General features: G+C 44.1%; 2 protein-coding genes across 2 annotated transcripts in view; one reads left to right on the plus strand and one right to left on the minus strand.

The window, feature by feature from the left end:
• Window positions 1-19,066, minus strand: part of LOC310737933 (uncharacterized protein) — a 184,000-nt gene that overhangs the window by 33,509 nt on the left and 131,425 nt on the right. Inside the window, exon 2 of the mRNA XM_083562720.1 lies at window positions 18,772-18,791. Coding sequence (XP_083418846.1) covers window positions 18,772-18,791 — 20 coding nt within the window. The remainder of the gene's footprint in view (window positions 1-18,771; window positions 18,792-19,066) is intronic.
• LOC310737875 (NLR family CARD domain-containing protein 3-like) overlaps window positions 1,140-19,066 on the plus strand; it is a 51,925-nt gene continuing 33,998 nt past the window's right edge. Inside the window, 7 exon segments of the mRNA XM_083562589.1 lie at window positions 1,140-1,452; window positions 4,205-4,314; window positions 4,562-5,063; window positions 5,065-6,339; window positions 13,829-14,002; window positions 15,140-15,313; window positions 15,525-15,698. Of these exon segments, the coding sequence (XP_083418715.1) occupies window positions 1,385-1,452; window positions 4,205-4,314; window positions 4,562-5,063; window positions 5,065-6,339; window positions 13,829-14,002; window positions 15,140-15,313; window positions 15,525-15,698 (2,477 nt within the window). The 5' untranslated portion in view covers window positions 1,140-1,384.

Here is a 19,066-nt window from a genome sequence, read left to right on the forward strand (position 1 = left end):
GGAGGAGAGAGGGAGAGAGGAGGAGAGTGGAGGAGAGAGGGAGAGAGAGAGCTGTGAGTCCCAAGAGCTGTGCCGAAGGCTAACGGGTTAACACTATGTCATTCTGATCATCATTCTTTAAGACTCCTGGGAAGGCTAGGCCACGTCTAGACTTACTATATATATTATGATAGATAGAATACAGAGAATTTCGCAGTAAATAGGCTTTATACTTGTATTTTAAAGCACGGTGAAATTCTTTCTTCGCATATCCCAGTGATGTTGGGAAGCTGGGATCAAAGCTCAGCATCAGCCATGATACAGCGCCCAAGAGTGGCAGCTTGGAAATCCTAGTGCATGAACTTCCAATCAGTAACCCAGAGCCTCAACTACTGAGCTGCCACTTAGCATAAAGGAGCTTTTATTGGAATGACTGGAGCAATTACACACTGTGACCAGCAGGAGTGACTGCAGTGGTGCAGTGTGTCACTACAGCAGGTCAAACTGGTTTTAGAAGAAATGGAATTCAGCAGCACCATTTTAAGACACACCTGAAGTAAAACCAGCATGTATTATACATAAAACTTTAAGAAGTTGATGACATTCATGTTTTCCGGATCAGGAACAGTGTGGTAAGTGTTTAATGAAGTTTTCATGTATGTCATTTTCATGTAAGTTTATTTTATGATTTTGTAATCTGATATTTCCTGCATGTGTGGATCCATACGTAGCTCTGACATTCACTGAAAATAAACAAGACCTGGAACACATCTGATTATGTACATGTTCACATAAAAATAATCTTATCTAACTTACCAACAGATTCAATCATGTTCTCTCTCTCTCTCTCTCTCTCTCTCTCTCTCTCTCTCTCTCTCTCTCTCTCTGTGTGTGTGTGTGTGTGTGTGTGTGTGTGTGTGTGTGTGTGTGTGTGTGATGTGACACAGTTCCAACATGAATCTTTCTAAAGAAGAAAATCCAAAGACAGCAAAGACGTAAGAGAAAGAATTTATATTATTCGCTAATAGTAAATGATCAGATTTACAGGTGTTTGTTTATTAGTACATTTTTACTTTAGTTTAGTGACATTACTACATGTTTATTAATACATTTCCCCTGTGAATGAGCTGTTGCTAAAAAATAAGTGTAATTATTAAAACAAACACTTTTAGCCATCCATATTGATCAACTTTCTAACCAATCACAATCCAGAAATCAACAACACTTTGGTTGTACTAATCATCAGACATTCTGGGTTTTGGACTAAGATGTAGATACATCCGATATCATTGATTTAAGGAGAGTATATTCATAAAAGTACTTTAGGAGAAACGTATTTGCCTTGGTGTGTTTTCGTCTGAGTAAGATTAAGGGATCGGACTCACCAGAACCGAGCTGTGTGTCCATGAAGACTGATTGGTCAATGGAGCTCCCAAATCTCTTCAGTGTGGAAGACCAGTGTACTGATCTGAGGTACATGTAATTGAAAAATATATTTATTTTAAATATTAGCTAATATACCACATTTACACAAGCATTTAGAGGATTTTCTATGATACTAGGAATAGAGTTCAGGTGGATACTGTTTCTGCTTAATACTTATATATATATATATATATATATATATATATACACACACACTCACCGGCCACTTTCATTAGGTACACCTGTCCAGCTGCTCGTTAACGCAAATTTCTAATCAGCCAATCACATGGCAGCAACTCAATGCATTTAGGCATGTAGACACGGTCAAGACGATCTGCTGCAGTTCAAACCGAGCGTCAGAACGGGGAAGAAAGGTGAGTCAAGTGACTTTAAACGTGGCATGGTTGTTGGTGCCAGACGGGCTGGTCTGAGTAGTTCAGGAACTGCTGATCTACTGAGATTTTTATGCATGACCATCTCTAGGGTTTACAGAGAATGGTCCGAAAAAGAGAAAATATCCAGTAAGCAGCAGTTCTGTGGGTGCAAATGCCTTGTTGATGCCCGAGGTCAGAGGAGAATGGCCAGACTGGTTCGAGCTGATAGAAAGGCAACAGTAACTCAAATAACCACTCGTTACAACCGAGGTATGCAGAAGAGCATCTCTGAACGCACAACACGTCGAACCTCGAGGCGTATGGGCTACAGCAGCAGAAGACCACAACGGGTGCCACACCTGACAGCTAAGAACAGGAAACTGAGGCTACAATTCGCACAGGCTCACCAAAATTTCCAGCAGGATAACGCGCCATGTCATAAAGCGCAAATCATCTCAGACTGGTTTCTTGAACATGACAATGAGTTCACTGTACTCAAATGACCTCCACAGTCACCAGATCTCAATCCAATAGAGCACCTTTGGGATGTGGTGGAACGGGAGATTCGCATCATGGATGTGCAGCCGACAAATCTGCAGGAACTGCGTGATGGGATCATGTCAATATGGACCAAAATCTCTGAGGAATGTTTCCAGTACCTTGTTGAATCTATGCCACGAAGGATTAAGGCAGTTCTGAAGGAAAAAGGGGGTCCAACCCGGTAATAGTAAGGTGTACCTAATAAAGTGTATATATAAGACTCACTCTGTGTATATAAAACCCCACACCAGATGTTGCACAGTCTGTCCCAAAACTATTGGAACAGCAAGACCATTTTTAAGTAGAAGGAAGTGATTTGGGTTTGAGATTAAAAGATAAATATGAGAAGAGAGTTTAGAATTTCATGTTTAATTGATTCATATTTATAAAGGAATGTGTTAATAGACAGTTTATTAGACATTTTGAGTAAGGAGAAAGGCAAGCTTTTTAAAACCTGAATCTTTGCAGAAACATTAAGCATAGCTAAGTTATCACTTTGAGTGTCTTGAAAAAGAAAAAAACATTAAAATATTAAAATACCTGAGGATCCCAACAACAGCTGATGACATTGTGAGAATTGTGAAGAAACCCACACAAATATCACCAGCAGAGGTCAGGGGGAAGGATTCACAATCCACCGTTAGAAGAAGATTCTGAAAGCAGAATTGCAGAAGCCATGTAACCAAAAGCAACATCTGCACTGAGGTCGAGCAAAACAAGTAAAGAGACAAAACCCTGATCAGAGACCAATAACAGTCATTTACCACCTTAACTAGCGCCGTCTCTGTGCTATGATGAGGCCGAAATCCTGACTGATACATTTCATAAATGTTATTCCTCAGTAGATGTGAGCAGAACTGCTGTGCTACAACCTTTTCTAGAATCTTGGCGATAAAGAGGAGGTTTTATTTTTGAAAGATTTGGATATTTTTCAGGTTTTTTTACTTAGGTTTTAATACCTGCTAAGCTACAAATTTAAAGAAGAAACATGCATAGCTTCAGGAATTTATATACAAAAGTTTGGATATACCAGTGAACACAGTTGGATCAATAATCAGGATATGGTAGTTGCACCACACCACCCAGGCACTGTCGAGAAAAGGCTGTCCCTTAAAATTCCATAAGCTTCTGGCATCGAGTTTAAAACACTGATGCTCACTTGCAAAGTTAAAAACAGACCAGCAGCCCTCTACCTCATACCACTTATCTAACCATGTACCGCACCAAGTTCCCTCAGTCTGCTACTACTATTTGACTGGTCCCTCCATCCTGTTCCACTGCTCCACTCTTCCAAGCATCTCTGAAGATAAAGGAAGAGATGCTTCAAGACTCTTCTCTATTCTGTCATTTGGGTGAAAAAAGTAACATTCCATTAAATGTCTAAACAGCTGAGTCACTATCAGTCTTTACACGATTTCTCAGCACCCTGCTTACTGCCATTCCGTTAGCTGAAGTATATTCAGATAAATAGTAATAAGATTTGATTTTATATTTAGCCTACAATACTTTTTACTACAATATTGTTTAATTATTAAGAAACTCTGCTTCATTGATTTGAGTGTGTAATTTCAGGGGTTGACAAGGGTTAGGGTTAGGGTTAGGGTTAGGTTTAGGGTTAGGCTATGGTCATTGGCTATGTCTCTTTGTGACACGAGACCTTTCGTCTCTTAATGCTGCCAAAACTAAACAAAATGCAGTAAAGTAAAAACAGTATAACTGAATATATTCCTGGCTCACCACATGGTCATGCCATGGTTGAGCACATCTAGAGAATCACACCACATATGAATTATGAAAACAAATCCTTACATCTCATAGCCAAAACTATAAACAGTGACCCATGATTTTACAGTCTTAGTAACATATTAAGTTTATATTTTCCACAGACACCAACATGAGAACCCCAGAGTTAACAGCAGTGCAGAACAAGATCATCAGCTGAACAGCAAACAACAGACCATAAAAAAATCAGACCTTAGTAATGTACTGCAAACTGGTAAGGGCTGGAAATTATGATAGTTTTATCAGATGATTAATGCAGTCAGTCAAATAGTTAGAAGTGTTTAATTTTCATATGTAAAGCTGCCTGGTGAGTAGTAGAGCCCTTCTCAAATATTACAAATACACAGTACCAGCTGATGTATATTCACATTTAGACTCAAATTTAGTACTGAATAATATATGATTGATGGTGTTTAAGTATTTTATTATTTATCATATTATTTTAAGCTCCTGTTTATTAGAGCTGGAACGTCATTCTGTGTATCACCCAAACCTCAAATCCAGCCTGAGAGAGAAGTTTAAAAGAGTTAATGAAGGAATCTCACAGCATGGAAGCTCAGCACTTCTGAATGAGATCTACACAGAGCTCTACATCACAAAGGGAGGGAGTGGAGACGTTAATAAAGAACATGAGGTGAGACAGATTGAGACACTGTCTAGGAGACCAGCAACACAGGAGACACCCATCAAATGTAATGATCTCTTTAAAGAGAAGTTCATCAGAAGTGTGCTGACTAAAGGAGTTGCTGGAATTGGAAAAACAGTCTCTGTGCAGAAGTTCATTCTGGACTGGGCTGAAGGAAAAGCAAATCAGAACATCACCTTCATGTTTCCACTTCCCTTCAGAGAGCTCAATCTGATGAAGCAAAAACATCTCAGTCTGATGGATCTTCTTCATCACTTTTTCCCAGAAATGAGAAAACTAGAATTAATAAACTGTAACTCCTACAAAATGGTGTTGATCTTTTAATGGTCTGGATGAGTGTCGACTTCCTCTAAATTTCCAGAACAATGAGATACTGAGTGATGTAACAGAATCAGCCTCAGTGGATGTGCTGCTGACGAACCTTATCAAGGGGAATCTGCTTTCCTCTGCCCAACTCTGGATCACCTCTCGACCAGGAGCAGCCAATCAGATCCCTCCTGAGTGTGTAGACCAGGTAACAGAGGTACGAGGGTTCAGTGATCCTCAGAAAGAGGAGTACTTTAGGAAGAAGATCAGTGATCAGAGCCTGTCCAATAAAATCATCACACACATGAAGTCTTCAAGAAGCCTCCACATCATGTGCCACATCCCAGTCTTCTGCTGGATCTCAGCCACTGTTCTAGAGGGAATGTTGGGTGAAGCAGGGAGTGGAGAGATCCCCAAGACTCTGACTCAAATGTTCACACACTTCCTGATCTTTCAGATCAAACACAAGGACCAAAAGTTCCATCATAAATGTGATCCTGATCGTCAGCAGACCAGAGAGAACATCCTGGCATTGGGAAAACTGGCTTTCCACCAGCTGGAGAAAGGAAACCTGATCTTCTATGAGGAAGACCTGAGAGAGTGTGGCATTGGTGTGAGAGATGTGTCAGTGTACTCAGGAGTGTGTACTCAGATCTTCAGAGAGGAGTTTGGGCTTCACCTGGGGAAGGTGTTCAGCTTTGTACATCTGAGTGTTCATGAGTTTCTGGCTGCTTTATACGCATTTCTCTCCTTCATCAGCAGAAATGTAACACAACAACAAACCACTGATCTGTCTGATCTTTTCACCAAATCAAACATGTCTGAGTTCCTCAGGAGTGCAGTGGAGAAGACCTTACAGAGTGAGAATGGACACCTGGACCTGTTCCTCCGCTTCCTTCTGGGTTTCTCACTGGAGACCAATCAGACTCTCTTACGAGGTTTAATGCCACAGACAGGAAGTAGCTCTCACAGCAAACAGGAAACAGTCAAGTACATTAAGGAGAAGATCAGAGAGAATCCATCTCCAGAGAAATCCATCAATCTGTTCCACTGTCTGAATGAACTGAATGATGATTCTCTGGAGCAGGAAGTACAAACTTATCTGAACAGTGGAGGGCATCGTTGTCTCAGTGGATCCAGAATCTCTCCTGCTCAGTGGTCTGCTCTGGTGTTTGTGTTACTGAACTCAGAACAGGAGCTGGATGTGTTTGATTTGAGGAAATATGATCGATCAGATGAATGTCTTCTGAAGCTGCTGCCAGTGGTCAAAGCCTCCAGAAAAGCTGAGTGAGTATTTTATATATAAATATTTGACTTCATGGTTTATTCTTTAATATAACACTAAATTGCACTGTTTGTGTTAATGATTGCTAATATTGCTTTTTACCTTTTACGTATACTCTGGTGTGGTGAGAATTCAGGTACCAGGCATTTATTCAGCCAAGTTCACTTTATATATACACTCTTTCTATAACTAAGCTTTCATCACTAGTCAGTCCTGAGCCCTTCCTGGAACCATTTCTCCTTGAAGCCAGATTTACCTCTTGTCAGTGGGCAAACAACTGTGATGGACGAGTCCACCCTCAGCCTCTGCTTCCTCAATGGAAGACGTGACGGCGGGATTGAGGAGATCCTCAAAGTATTCCTTCCACCGTCCAACGACCTCCCCAGGTGAGGTCAACAGCTCCCCACCTCTACTGTAAACAGCATTGGTAGGGCACTGCTCCCTTCTCCTGAGGTGCCGGACGGTTTGCCAGAATCTTTTCGAGGCCAGCCTATAGTCCTTCTCCATGGCCTCACCGAACTCCTCCCAGGCCCGAGTTTTTGCCTCCACAACCACCCGGGCTGCAGTTCGCTTGGCCTGCCGGTACCCGTCGGCTGCCTCAGGAGTCCCACAAGCCAACCAGGCCCGATAGGACTCCTTCTTCAGCTTGACGGCATCCCTTACTTCCGGTGTCCACCACCGGGTTCGGGGATTGCCGCCTCGACAGGCACCAGAGACCTTACAGCCACAGCTCCGAGCGGCCGCTTCGACAATGGAGGTGGAGAACATGGTCCACTCGGACTCAATATCTCCAGCCTCCCTCCAGATCCGGTCGAAGCTCCGCCGGAGGTGGGAGTTGAAGATCTCTCTGACAGGAGACTCGGCCAAACGTTCCCAGCAGACCCTCACAGTATGCTTCGGTCTGCCAAGTCTGTCCAGCTTCCTCCCCCGCCATCGGATCCTACTCACCACCAGGTGGTGATCAGTTAAAAGCTCCGCCCCTCTCTTTACTCGACTGTCCAAGACATACGGCCGCAGGTCAGATGAAACGACCACAAAGTCGATCATCGACCTATGGCCTAGGGTGTCCTGGTGCCACGTGTACTGATGGACACCCTTATGCTTGAACATGGTGTTCATTATGGACAAACTGTAACTAGCACATAAGTCCAATAACTGAACACCGCTCGGGTTCAGATCAGGGGGGCCGTTCCTCCCAATCATGCCCCTCCAGGTATCACTGTCGCTGCCCACGTGGGCATTGAAGTCTCCCAGTAGAACGACGGAGTCCCCAGTCGGAGCACTTTCCAGCACCCCTCCCAGAGACCCCAAGAAGGCCGGGTACTCTACACTGCCGTTTGGCCCGTAGGCACACACGACAGTGAGAGACCTATCCCCGACCCGTAGGCGCAGGGAAACGACCCTCTCATTCACCAGGGTAACCTCCAACACATGGCGGCTGAGCTGGGGGGCTATAAGCAAACCCACACCAGCCCGCCGCCTTTCACCATGGGCAACTCCAGAGTGGTGAAGAGTCCATCCTCTCTCGAGGAGTGTGGTTCCAGAGCCCAAGCCGTGCGTAGAGGTGATCCCGACTATTTCTAGTCGGAACCTTTCAACCTCACGCACAATCTCAGGCTCCTTCCCCGCCAGCGAGGTGACATTCCACGTCCCTAGAGCTAGCTTCCGTGTCCAGGGATCGGGTTGTCGAGGCCCCCGCCTTCGACTGCCGCCCGATCCTCTTCGCACCGCCCCCTTACGGTCCCTCCTGCAGGTGGTGGGCCCACGGGAAGGCGGCCCCACGTCGCTCATTTGGGCTGAGCGCGGCCGGACCCCGTGGGGGAAGGCCCGGCCACCAGGCGCTCGCATACGAGCCCCAACCCCGGGCCTGGCTCCAGGGTGAGGCCCCGGCTGCGCCATAACGGGCGACATCACGGCCCTTGATCTATTCTGTCTCATAAGGGTTTTTTTTAACCGCTCTTACTCTGACCCGTCGCCTAGGACCTGTTTTCTTTGGGAGACCCTACCAGGGGCATATAGCCCCGGACAACATAGCTCCTAGGGTCATTCGGGTACTCAAACCCCTCCACCACGTTAAGGTGGCAGTTCAAGGAGAGGATGAATGCCATCAGTTCATGAATTGCCAAATTCCAGTCCGGCTCTGTTCTGCGGGTTTGATGGACCGTGCACTTCCTGATGGTCTGCAGCATTCCCACGTCTAACAGGCAAAGGAAGCTTTAAAGCACGCTTGTAATTTTATGCTGTCGGAAGATAAACAAATAGATAATAGTACATTTACATGAACCTCACTCTAAATGGGTTTATATAAATATCATACGTACTATGGCCATGACAAACATTATCAGACTATGTGGGTCTAGCTTGCGCAGTAAAGCACGAGTGATTTGCTACTGCACTGGGCATTCCAATGTCCTCCTCTACCCACACAGTGCCGTCTTTTGCCGTCTGGCTCAGACAGGGCTTCCCAGTACCACGGTGCATCTTCCATGGAGGCATGTTGGGTTCTTGTTCCGTCTCCTTTTAGGATTCTTCTGAGGAGGTATCAGTGGCCTGCTGGACAAATGAAATTTTTCCTCGATTAGAGTCTGCTTCTTCCATTTCCTATAGCCAGGCCAAAGCCTGTTGCTCGGAGAGGTTCTTCCTGCGTGGCAGTGATATGGAGGCCATCCTGATGTGCGTTCTCAAAAATGCGAAGAAGAAATGATTGTCCCGCCTGGGTCGGTCTGCTTTTATTCAAAAGCACTGTGCTGTAGTCATGCAACGCCACTTCCTTACATACAGTCACAATGGACAGAATCAGGACCATTTGTTAGGAAGGTTTCCTATCCAGCTCGAAGCACAAAATGTTAGGATTTTCACTATCTGGTGTGCGCTGATCAAGGAATTGTACTCGCCCCAGCGTGTCAGTCAAAACACGGTACAGGATTCAGAACACTCAACTTTACTGGGTATAGAACTGATCGCATATGAGGTGATTCTTGCTATCTTCTGTTAGCTGCTGTTCGGTAGGTTGCGTGATGCAGAATGCATGCTGAAAGGCCACTGCTGAATGGTCAGTGCTGAGTGACAGGTTGCACGATGTCGAATGGCCACTGGTAGTTCACACTGTAGTTCACCATCTCCATCAGAGTCTAATGAGTTCAGGAGACCCACGAGAGCTTGAATTTCGAGGGAGAACAGATAAAAACTGGCTGTATCTCCAGGCTACAATAGAGGCAGACACACAGTTTACCAAGCAATGACAAGCTGCCTAGGACATCACAGTAGATTAGGCAACTCTGTGAAGATAAGGGGGCCATTCTGGAGGAACTCCGACAACTTAGGGTCCTTTACAAGGATATGCGGAATTTAACAGTAAAGCTGAAGACAACTCTTCTAGTTCAAGCTCTAAATTCAAGCTCTCGTGGGTCTCCTGAACTCACTAGGCTCTCTCAGTCTCAGTAAACAAATGCAAATGTACCAGGCCTCACAGGTGTTGGGTGGTTTGCACAACAAAAGCAGGAGGAGAATCGAGCTGAAGAACTGTGAAAATCTCAGCAGGGGTGAATTACACCTCAGGATGTGCACCAGAAAATAAAAAGTCAGTAATTCTAGTGTTAGTAGATTTGTTGGAATGGGATCTAACTGACATGTTGTTAATTTAGCTTTGATAATAACATCATACAGCTCTTCCTGTCCTATACATGTAAAACAGTGTAGTTGTGGAGTTGAAGGTAAGATTCTTTCAGGAGATGCTGTCAGAGGTTGGACCGCCACAATTGTTTTTCTAATGTTATCTATTTTTTCAGTGAAGAAATTCATAAAGTCTTCACTACTAAACTGTGATGGAACACAATTTTCAGATCCCTGATTTGTAGTTAATTTAGCTACTGTATTAAAAAGGAACCCTAATGGCTGGGGTCGGTTCCCGGACCGGGGATCGAACCCGGGCCACAGCGGTGAGAGCGCCGCATCCTAACCACTAGACCATCAGGGAACCATTGCAAATTTAAATGTAAATGTACAATTGGTCCAACCTCTACAATTGTTTTTCTTATACTTTCAATTTTTCCAGTGAAGAAATTCATAAATTATTCACTACTAAACTGTGATGGAACACATTTTTCAGATCCCTGATTTGTAGTTAGTTTAGCTACTGTACTGAAAAGGAACCTGGGTTTGTTTTGGTTGTTTTCTATGAGTTTGCTCAGGTGTTCAGCTCTAGCAGCTTTTAGCGCCTGTCTGTAGCTAAGCATACTGTCTTTATACGCAATTCTAAATACCTCCAATTTAGTTTTCCTCCATTTTCTCTCCAGATTATGGGCTGTTCTCTTGAGGGCATGCGTATGACTATTATACCAAGGTGCAGGTGTTTGTTCTCTAACCTTTTTTAACCGGATGGGGGCAACAGTGTCTAATGTGCTAGTGAGGATAAGGTCCATGTTGTTAACCATTTCTTCAAGATGATCAGCAGTTATGGGTTTAGTGTGAAATTGAGATAAATCAGGCAGGTTATTTATTAATCTGTTCTTAGTGGTTGGAACAATAGTCCTACCAGGTCGATAACGTGGTGAAACACGGCTAATCTGCTTTACCTGTAGTGTGTACAGTATGAGATAATGGTCTGTGATGTCATCACTCTGAGGTAAGATATCTATATCAGTGACGTCTGCTCCGTGGGATATTATTAAGTCTAGTGTGTGGTTAAAGCGGTGAGTTGCAGTTTTAACTGTAATAAGATTATTTCTGGATCTTGTGTATTTAATTCTTGGTTTTACTACACGAGGAATAAATATGGTTTCTATAAACTGGGCTGTTTGTGTACTTGTAACTATTTGGTCTGTTGTATGCATTTTCTCATAGTTGAAGATTTCCTGATGTCTTACCAGTCAGATGGTGTGAAGTATTCAAGAGATGTTATCTGATAGCACTGCTGCTCCAACTCTGCTTGGGTGCAGGCCATCGGGCCAGAAGAACCTAGGACGCTCCCAGAAACAGTTCCAGTTATTAACAAAGAGAAGTTTGTGCTCTCGACACCATGACTGTAACCATTAATTTAGTGCTAAAAGTCTACTAAACTTCTCAGCCCCTCGCTGGTAAGTGGGAAGAGGTCCTGACACAATGATCCTCGATGTGGGCGATGTGCTGCGTACTGTCTCCACCAGGATCCTGATGAAGACAGGTCCTGATGGAGACACCTCTTTAAGATCTCCGTTTGCCTCAGCCTGGTGTCGAAACCGCTGCGAAATTCTCGTTCAGGATCGTGGGTACCTGCGCAGCAACATTGAGAACACGGGCACAGGAAAACAGCGAGTTTGCACCTTACCTTTAGCTCCGGTAGTGCGGACATGCCGGACGATGGAATCTCCGAGAATCATGGTCTCGCGGAGAGGGGCGCAGTTCGAGTTTTCAGTCGAGATCTCAAAGGTCAGTGGTGGCGGGGGAGACGCTCGCGGCTTCTGCTGCTGCCGCATCCAAGGTCTGTGGTGCACCGGTGCTGGAGTGAACGATTTACCTGGGACAAGTGCACGTCCGCCCGGGATGTTTCCAGCGCCGCTTTCGCAGCTGGGCATACTTTGCATGCAGCTCGAGAATTTGTTTCTCCAAAGCCTCCATCTCCAACTCCACTGTTTGCAACTCGAAAGAGTCCTCACCTGCGCTCAAAGTCAGACACACAGCCGGCATAGTGCTCATAATCACGAACAGAGTTAATATACAGAGATATGAGTGAAAGGCAATGAATATAGACAACACTAGTGATAGTTGAGTTAACTGACTACAGGCACAAGTCAGGAAGACAACAACAATTTAGGATTATTAAAAGAGAAAAAATGGATAGATAGGTAGGTAGATAGTAAAGTTTGAAAACGCCAAAAGAAATACAAACACGGAACTCGCGGCAAAACAAGTCAAACACAGGAAGCTACGTCACCGGAAGCAGTTCAGGGCATCCGAAGGTGCCGCTCCGCTCCAGTGTTCCGCCGAGGGTGGCGCTCCGCTCCAGCGTCCATCGAGGTTGCCGCCGAACCCACGCCTGGCCGCAACGGGGATGATGTACCGCTGCTTGGCCGTGAGAGGGACGTTGTACCGCTGCCTGGCCGCAACGGGGACGTCGTACCGCTGCCTGGCCGTCGTTGGGACGTCGTTCCCCACAGGGCGACGGCTCGCCCCAAGTTTCCCTGAAGGTGACAGCTTGCCCCCAAGTTTCCCTGAAGGCGACGTCTCGCCCCCAAGTTTCCCTGAAGGCGACATCTCGTCCCCAAGTTCCCCTGAAGGCGACGTCTCGTCCACAAGTTCCCCTTTAAAGCGACGTCTCGTCCACAAGTTCCCCTGAAGGCAACATCTCTGACGGTGACGTTTTGCCTAAAAGCCTTTCCGAGGGTGACGACGTGGACCAAGACCTAAAGGTGACGTCACGCCTCCGAGTCCCTCTCCAGACAACATCACGTCTCCGAGTTCCTCTCCAAGTGACTTCACACCTCCGAGTTCCTCTCCAGGCGACGTCTCTTCTCGGGGTTGCTCTGGAGACGAGAAAGCACTCCCAAGTCCCTTTAAGTGGGCTGTCGCACCTCAAAGATCCCTCCAAGGTGTCGAAACACTCGAGATCTGCCGCGGATGCCGTCATACCCCAAGGTCTACTTCAAACTCCAGCAAAAGGCATGACTCAGCCTCTGAACGCCACCGTGGGCGTTGCTTGGTCTCCGGACTCCACTGAGGGCGTTGCTCGGCTTCTGGACTCCACCAAGAACGTCGCTCCACCTTTGAACTCCGCCGAGGGAGTTCCAGCTTTAGACCTCCGCAGAGGACGTTGCTCTGTTCCAGACCTGCGTGGTGGGCGTCACCCCATTCCAGATCTTCGTGGTGGGCATTGCTCCATTTTCTATCTCTGTGGTGGGCATCGCTCCGTTCCAGATCTCCGTGGTGGGCGTCGCTTTGCTCCAAGCCTCCGCAGAGGGCGCTGCTTTGCCTTGGGCTCTTTTCCGGTTTTCCCCTGTCCCACAGCGATGCTAACCGGGTCTCCTTAGAACCTGGACGGTTGGAGGGGCCTTTCTCGGAGTGCCCTGGCCCACCTGGCATAGGTGGGTTTGGGGCATCGGGTGCCGCCCCTGGAGGAAATCAGGGATTTTATTTATATTTCATTGTGCATGTTTTCTCACAATCGCAACATTAAATGCAGACTTACATTATTTTGATTAATTATTAAAGTGTTTATGGGCAATTTGGTCTGGCCTGTTAATGAAGTATGTTGTTCCACGTGCCATTTGGGGGCTATTCTGCAAAGAACAACACGTATTCAAATTCTGCAAAAAGTGCCTACAGGACTCAAAGGGAATTCGCGGGACGAAATGCGGCAAGCCACAGGAAGAAACATGCAACCTTAATGGCCACATCTGTATGTGATATAATGACAGAACAACACACATAGGACAGAACAACACACATTTCTTGTACATGTTACACTTCAGCTGTGTTATGGTTGTGTTCACAGTGTCTTACCTTTTTTTCTTCCAGTATGTACGACTGTAATCTGACCGAGGAAAGCTGTAAAACTCTATCTTCAGTTCTCAGCTCAAACTCCTCCAGACTAAGAGATCTGAACCTGACTAACAATAAACTGCAGGATTCAGGAGTGACGCTGCTCTCTGCTGGACTGGAGACTCCACACTGTACACTGGAGACACTGGAGTAAGATAATCACTTGTACACACACACACACACACACACACACACACACACACACACACACACACACACAATGTCAGGAGTGTAGAAGACAATAATGTCCCTTTCTTCCATTTGGTCAACAGACTACATTAGGAGTAGCCAGACAAGAACAATCAGAACTCACTAAATTCTTACAAAACAAAATATAGACACTAACATTCTCTTTAAAAAAATGTTTTATAACATAAAAGTGTTTTCCTGCCTTCACATCAGTATGTGACTGCTTTAAGTGACAAAATAACTCTTGACTTGAATTAGCATTAAGCCTTTATAGCAGATAGCAGCATTATCACATGAGATAGCAGCCTCTCATGTTTTTGGAATCATTAGCTAGAGTGGCTGCAAATCTACAGGACTAAACGTTACCTTACGCAATGGATTTTCTTATCTGGCAAATCTAGAAAAGTCTGGATATTTAAAAAAAAATAATAATAAAAAAAATACAGAAATATTGGATGTACATAAGTAATCAGAGCCTTTGCAACCATACTGCTCTTGATCGTTGTTGACATGTTTCTACACCTTGATTAGAGTCCACCTGTGGTAAATGAAATTCATTTGACATGATTTGGAAAGGCACAAACCTCTCTATAGAAAGCAATGCATATCAGAGCAAAACCAAGCCATGAGGTAAACGACATTGCTTGCAGCACTCAGAGACAGGATTGTTGCAAGGCACAGATCTTTGTAAGGCTACAAAGAAATCTTCTGTTCTGAAGATTCCCAAGAGAACAGTGGTTTCTGGCTTGCCTCTCCAGCAAAGGGGCCTGGGTAGTATGCGAGGGATCAACAGCTTCCACTGTAACTCACTTGGGAGTAAAGTTACAGTGTGGCCTAAAAGGAAACAGCATTTCCTGCAAGTTCACTGGGGAAAGGAACACTTTCCATTGAGCAAGGATTCAGTGTGACATTTTAGCCATGCAGGGAGGCCAAATTATATCAAACAACTCATATTGATTCAACTGGAATGTGTCTGTTTCTTAAACACATTTAGAATTGCTGTTTTGTAGACTTTCCAAAATTTCCTGTATTGTTTCTGTCGGTGATTGGTTTACATGAGAGGAACACACTTTACTTTAGATTATTGTTTTCTTCCAGGCTGTGTGATTGCGATCTGACGGAGAAAAGCTGTAGAACTCTGTCCTTAGTTCTCAGCTCAAACTCCTGCAGTTTGAGGGAACTGGACCTGAGTCACAATAACCTGCAGGATTCAGGAGTGACGCTGCTCTCTGCTGGACTGGAGACTCCACACTGTACACTGGAGAAACTGAGGTATATACACACACACACACACACACACACACACACACACCTCTGGAGCAAGGTACTGAATAGGTTAACTAGCAAGGACTAAATGTAAACAAAGTCCTTAAATAGCAACAGCCAACGTACCAGAATTGTGCATTGTGAATGACATGCTAATATGCTGCTGACATGCTAATTTATTTTGGCTCAATATTATAATTGATTGATTTTCTTCTAGGTTATGTGACTGTAATCTGACAGAGGAAAGCTGTAGATCTCTATCTTCAGTTCTCAACTCAAACTCCTCCAGACTGAGAGATCTGGACTTGAGTAACAATAACCTGCAGGATTCAGGAGTGACGCTGCTCTCTGCTGGACTGGAGACTCCACATTGTACTCTGGAAATACTAAAGTAAGATCACTAAAAAATTACACAAAAATGTGTGTGTGTGTGTGTGTGTGTGTGTGTGTGTGTGTGTGTGTGTGTGTGTGTGTGTCAATCCGTGTGTCATGTCATACATATGAATTGAAAATGCTTATAATTTTAGATTAGTGTGGAGAGCTCACTGTCTCATGGTGGAAGAAAGAGGAGACATGCGGCAGGTTCACCAAAACAGAACTGGTTTTATTTGGCCTTATTCATTTATACTCTTCCCCATTTATTACAAAGGGAAACACTGATTAGTTGGTTCTCCTACTGGTGTGTGATTATCACTGCTCATTTCCTCTGGCTCTGCCCTCTATTCATCAACCGGCCCTCCATGCCACATAACCCCACCGCCCCACCTCTCTGACATGAGAAGAAAATGACAGGGGGAGGACTTGGGCAGGTTGGACACAAGTCCCACAGCTGCGTTTTGGATAATTTGCAGTGGATGAATAGCGTTCAGAGGTCAATCTGCCAGTAGAAATTTGCAGTAGTCCAATCTTGAAATGACAAGAGTCAGTCTTGAACCAGCTGGGCAGCCGAAGTCGAATCCTTCAGATGTTGTAGAGAAAACATCAACAAGAGCAAGTCACATTAGCAACCTATGAGGAGAAGGACAGTTGATTAGCCCATAATCTGGAAAGAAAAAGGAAGAAAAATAAATTGGAGGTATTTAGAATTGCGTATAAAGACAGTATGCTGAGCTACAGACAGGCACTAAAAGCTGCTAGAGCTGAACACCTGAGCAAACTCATAGAAAACAACAAAAACAATCCCAGGTTCCTTTTCAGTACAGTCGCTAAACCAACTACAAATCAGGGATCTGAAAAATGTGTTCCATCAGAGTTTATAGTGAATAATTTATGAATTTCTTCACTGCAAAAATTGAAAGTATAAGAAAAACAATTGTAGAGGTTGGACCAATTGTACATTTACATTTAAATTTGCAATGGTTCCCTGATGGTCTAGTGGTTAGGATGCGGCGCTCTCACCGCTGTGGCCCGGGTTCGATCCCAGCCATTAGGGTTGCACAAGCCGTAGTGCCGGTCCCAAGCCCAGATAAATGCGTTAGGAAGGCCATCCAGCATAAAAACATGTGCCAAATCAAATATGCGGATGATCCGCTGTGGCGACCCCAATGGGAGAAGCCGAAAGAAAGTTTTTTTTATTTACATTTACGTTTGCGGCATTTAGCAGATGCCCTTATCCGGAGCGACGTACAAAAGTGCTTTGAGTCTCTAGTAATGGATAAATCTACACTGGTACACAAGATTACACACTTAATATAAATATAACCCCAGAATTCTACAAAGCAAATTTGGAAAGTGCTAATTTAAGTGTTTCAGGAAAACTCCACAATTACAACTACACTGCTTTACATGTACAGGACAGGAAGAGCTGTATGTTCTTATCACTAAAACCAAATCAACAGCATGTCAGTTAGATTCCATTCCAACTAAACTACTGAAGGAAGTGTTACATAAAGCTGGTGAGACTTTTCTGAATATTATTAACTCCTCACTATCTTTAGGTCACGTCCCTAAACCCCTCAAGCTAGCAGTTATTAAGCCCCTCATTAAGACACCTAATTTGGATCAAAACACACTATCAAATTACAAATTACACTATCAGATTACCTGACTGAAACTCTTTGAAGAGTTTCAGTCAGGTTTCAGGCTCCATCATAGCACAGAAACTGCTCAAGTTAAAATCACTAATGACCTGTTTTTAGCTTCAGACCCTCACTGTTAGTTTTACTAGATCTTAGTGCTGCATTCGACACTATAGCTCAAGACAGAATTACATTGGCATTCAGGGACAGGCATTAGGCATTATTAAAAGGTATGGGTTTAGCTTCCACTGTTATGCTGATGATACTCAGCTATATATCTCATCAAAACCAGGTGATACACTCAATTATTTTGGATAACTGAGTGTGTTAAAGAAATACGAGATTGGATGACCCATAACTTTCTATTATTAAATTCCGATAAGACGGATATTTTGCTCATAAGCTCAAAAACCAGTCCACAGAAGCTCCAGCATCTCAACCTGCATTAAGAAGGATGTTCTGTAACCACTAGTTCAACAGTAAAAGACCTGGGAGTTATTTTAGAGCAACTTGTCTTTTAAAAATCACATCAATCAAGTTACAAAAACAGCTTCTTTCACCTTAGAAATATTTCTAAGTTAAGAAACATGTTGTCTATATCTGATGCAGAGAAGCTCGTCCATGCGTTTATGACCTCCAGACTGGACTATTGCAATGCATTACTAGGTGGATGTCCTGCATCATTAATAAACAAGCTACAGTTTGTCCAGAATGCAGCAGTCAGAGTTCTTACAAAGTCGAGAAAATATCACCATATAAACCCCAATCTTCTAATCCACTACAAACTACTGCTACTTACCTACAAAACACTAAATGGTTTATCTCCATGTATCTCTCCAGTCTTCTAACATGCTACAATCCGTCACGCTCCCTGAGATCTCAAAACTCTTTACTTCTAGTAGTTCCTAGAATAGCAAAGTCCACTAAAGGTGGTAGAACATTCGCACATTTTTTGGAATAGTCTTCCTGACAGTGTTCAGACATACTCTCACAGTTTAAGTGCAGATTAAAGACGTATCTTTTTAGTGAGTTCTACACATAACACACATCACATCATAACCTTGTGCTCCAAAACATCTGATCAGATTTATGTTCAAACTATTGATGTCACCCAAATGAGGATGGGTTTCCCTTTTGAGTCTGGTTCCTCTCGAGGTTTCTTCCTCATAACATCTAAGGGAGTTTTTCCTTGCCACAGTCGCCATGGCTGCTCATCAGGAATAAACACACACCTTCACCTTCACTGTTGATTTAAACTTGACTTGACTGACTTGTCTTGGTCAAATGCACATTATTCAGCTTGTTCTTGTTAATATTACGAGGCTGGGGGCTGTTGTGTGAGAGTGACAGACAGTTGGTTAAAAACAGTGTGTTCCAGAGTTTTAGAAAAGAAAGGAGAGAAGTGATACCCATCTGTAGTTGTTGTCCAATGGATCAAAAGCAGGTTTTTTAAGATGGGAATAACCCTTGCTCCCTTGAAGGTAGTTGGCCCATGGCTAAATGCTAAGGACCCATTGATGATTATGGTGATGAATGGCAGGAGGTCTTATGATATGGTCTGGAACATAATTGAAGAGATTGGATCCAGCAGGCAGTGTTGGTGGGATTGCAAAATTGGATGAATTGTAGTTTCTTTTCTTATGTTCTGATTAAGAAATTTGACACCAAAAGAGTATTGGAGCAGGGGGGTTGAGCAGTGAAGAGAAGACGTGGAGCTTACGAGGATCTTGTGCTCGATCTT

The sequence above is a fragment of the Silurus aristotelis genome (genome assembly GCF_946808225.1).
Source record: "Silurus aristotelis genome assembly, chromosome: 15".
In the NCBI taxonomy this organism is placed as follows: Eukaryota; Metazoa; Chordata; class Actinopteri; order Siluriformes; family Siluridae; genus Silurus; species Silurus aristotelis.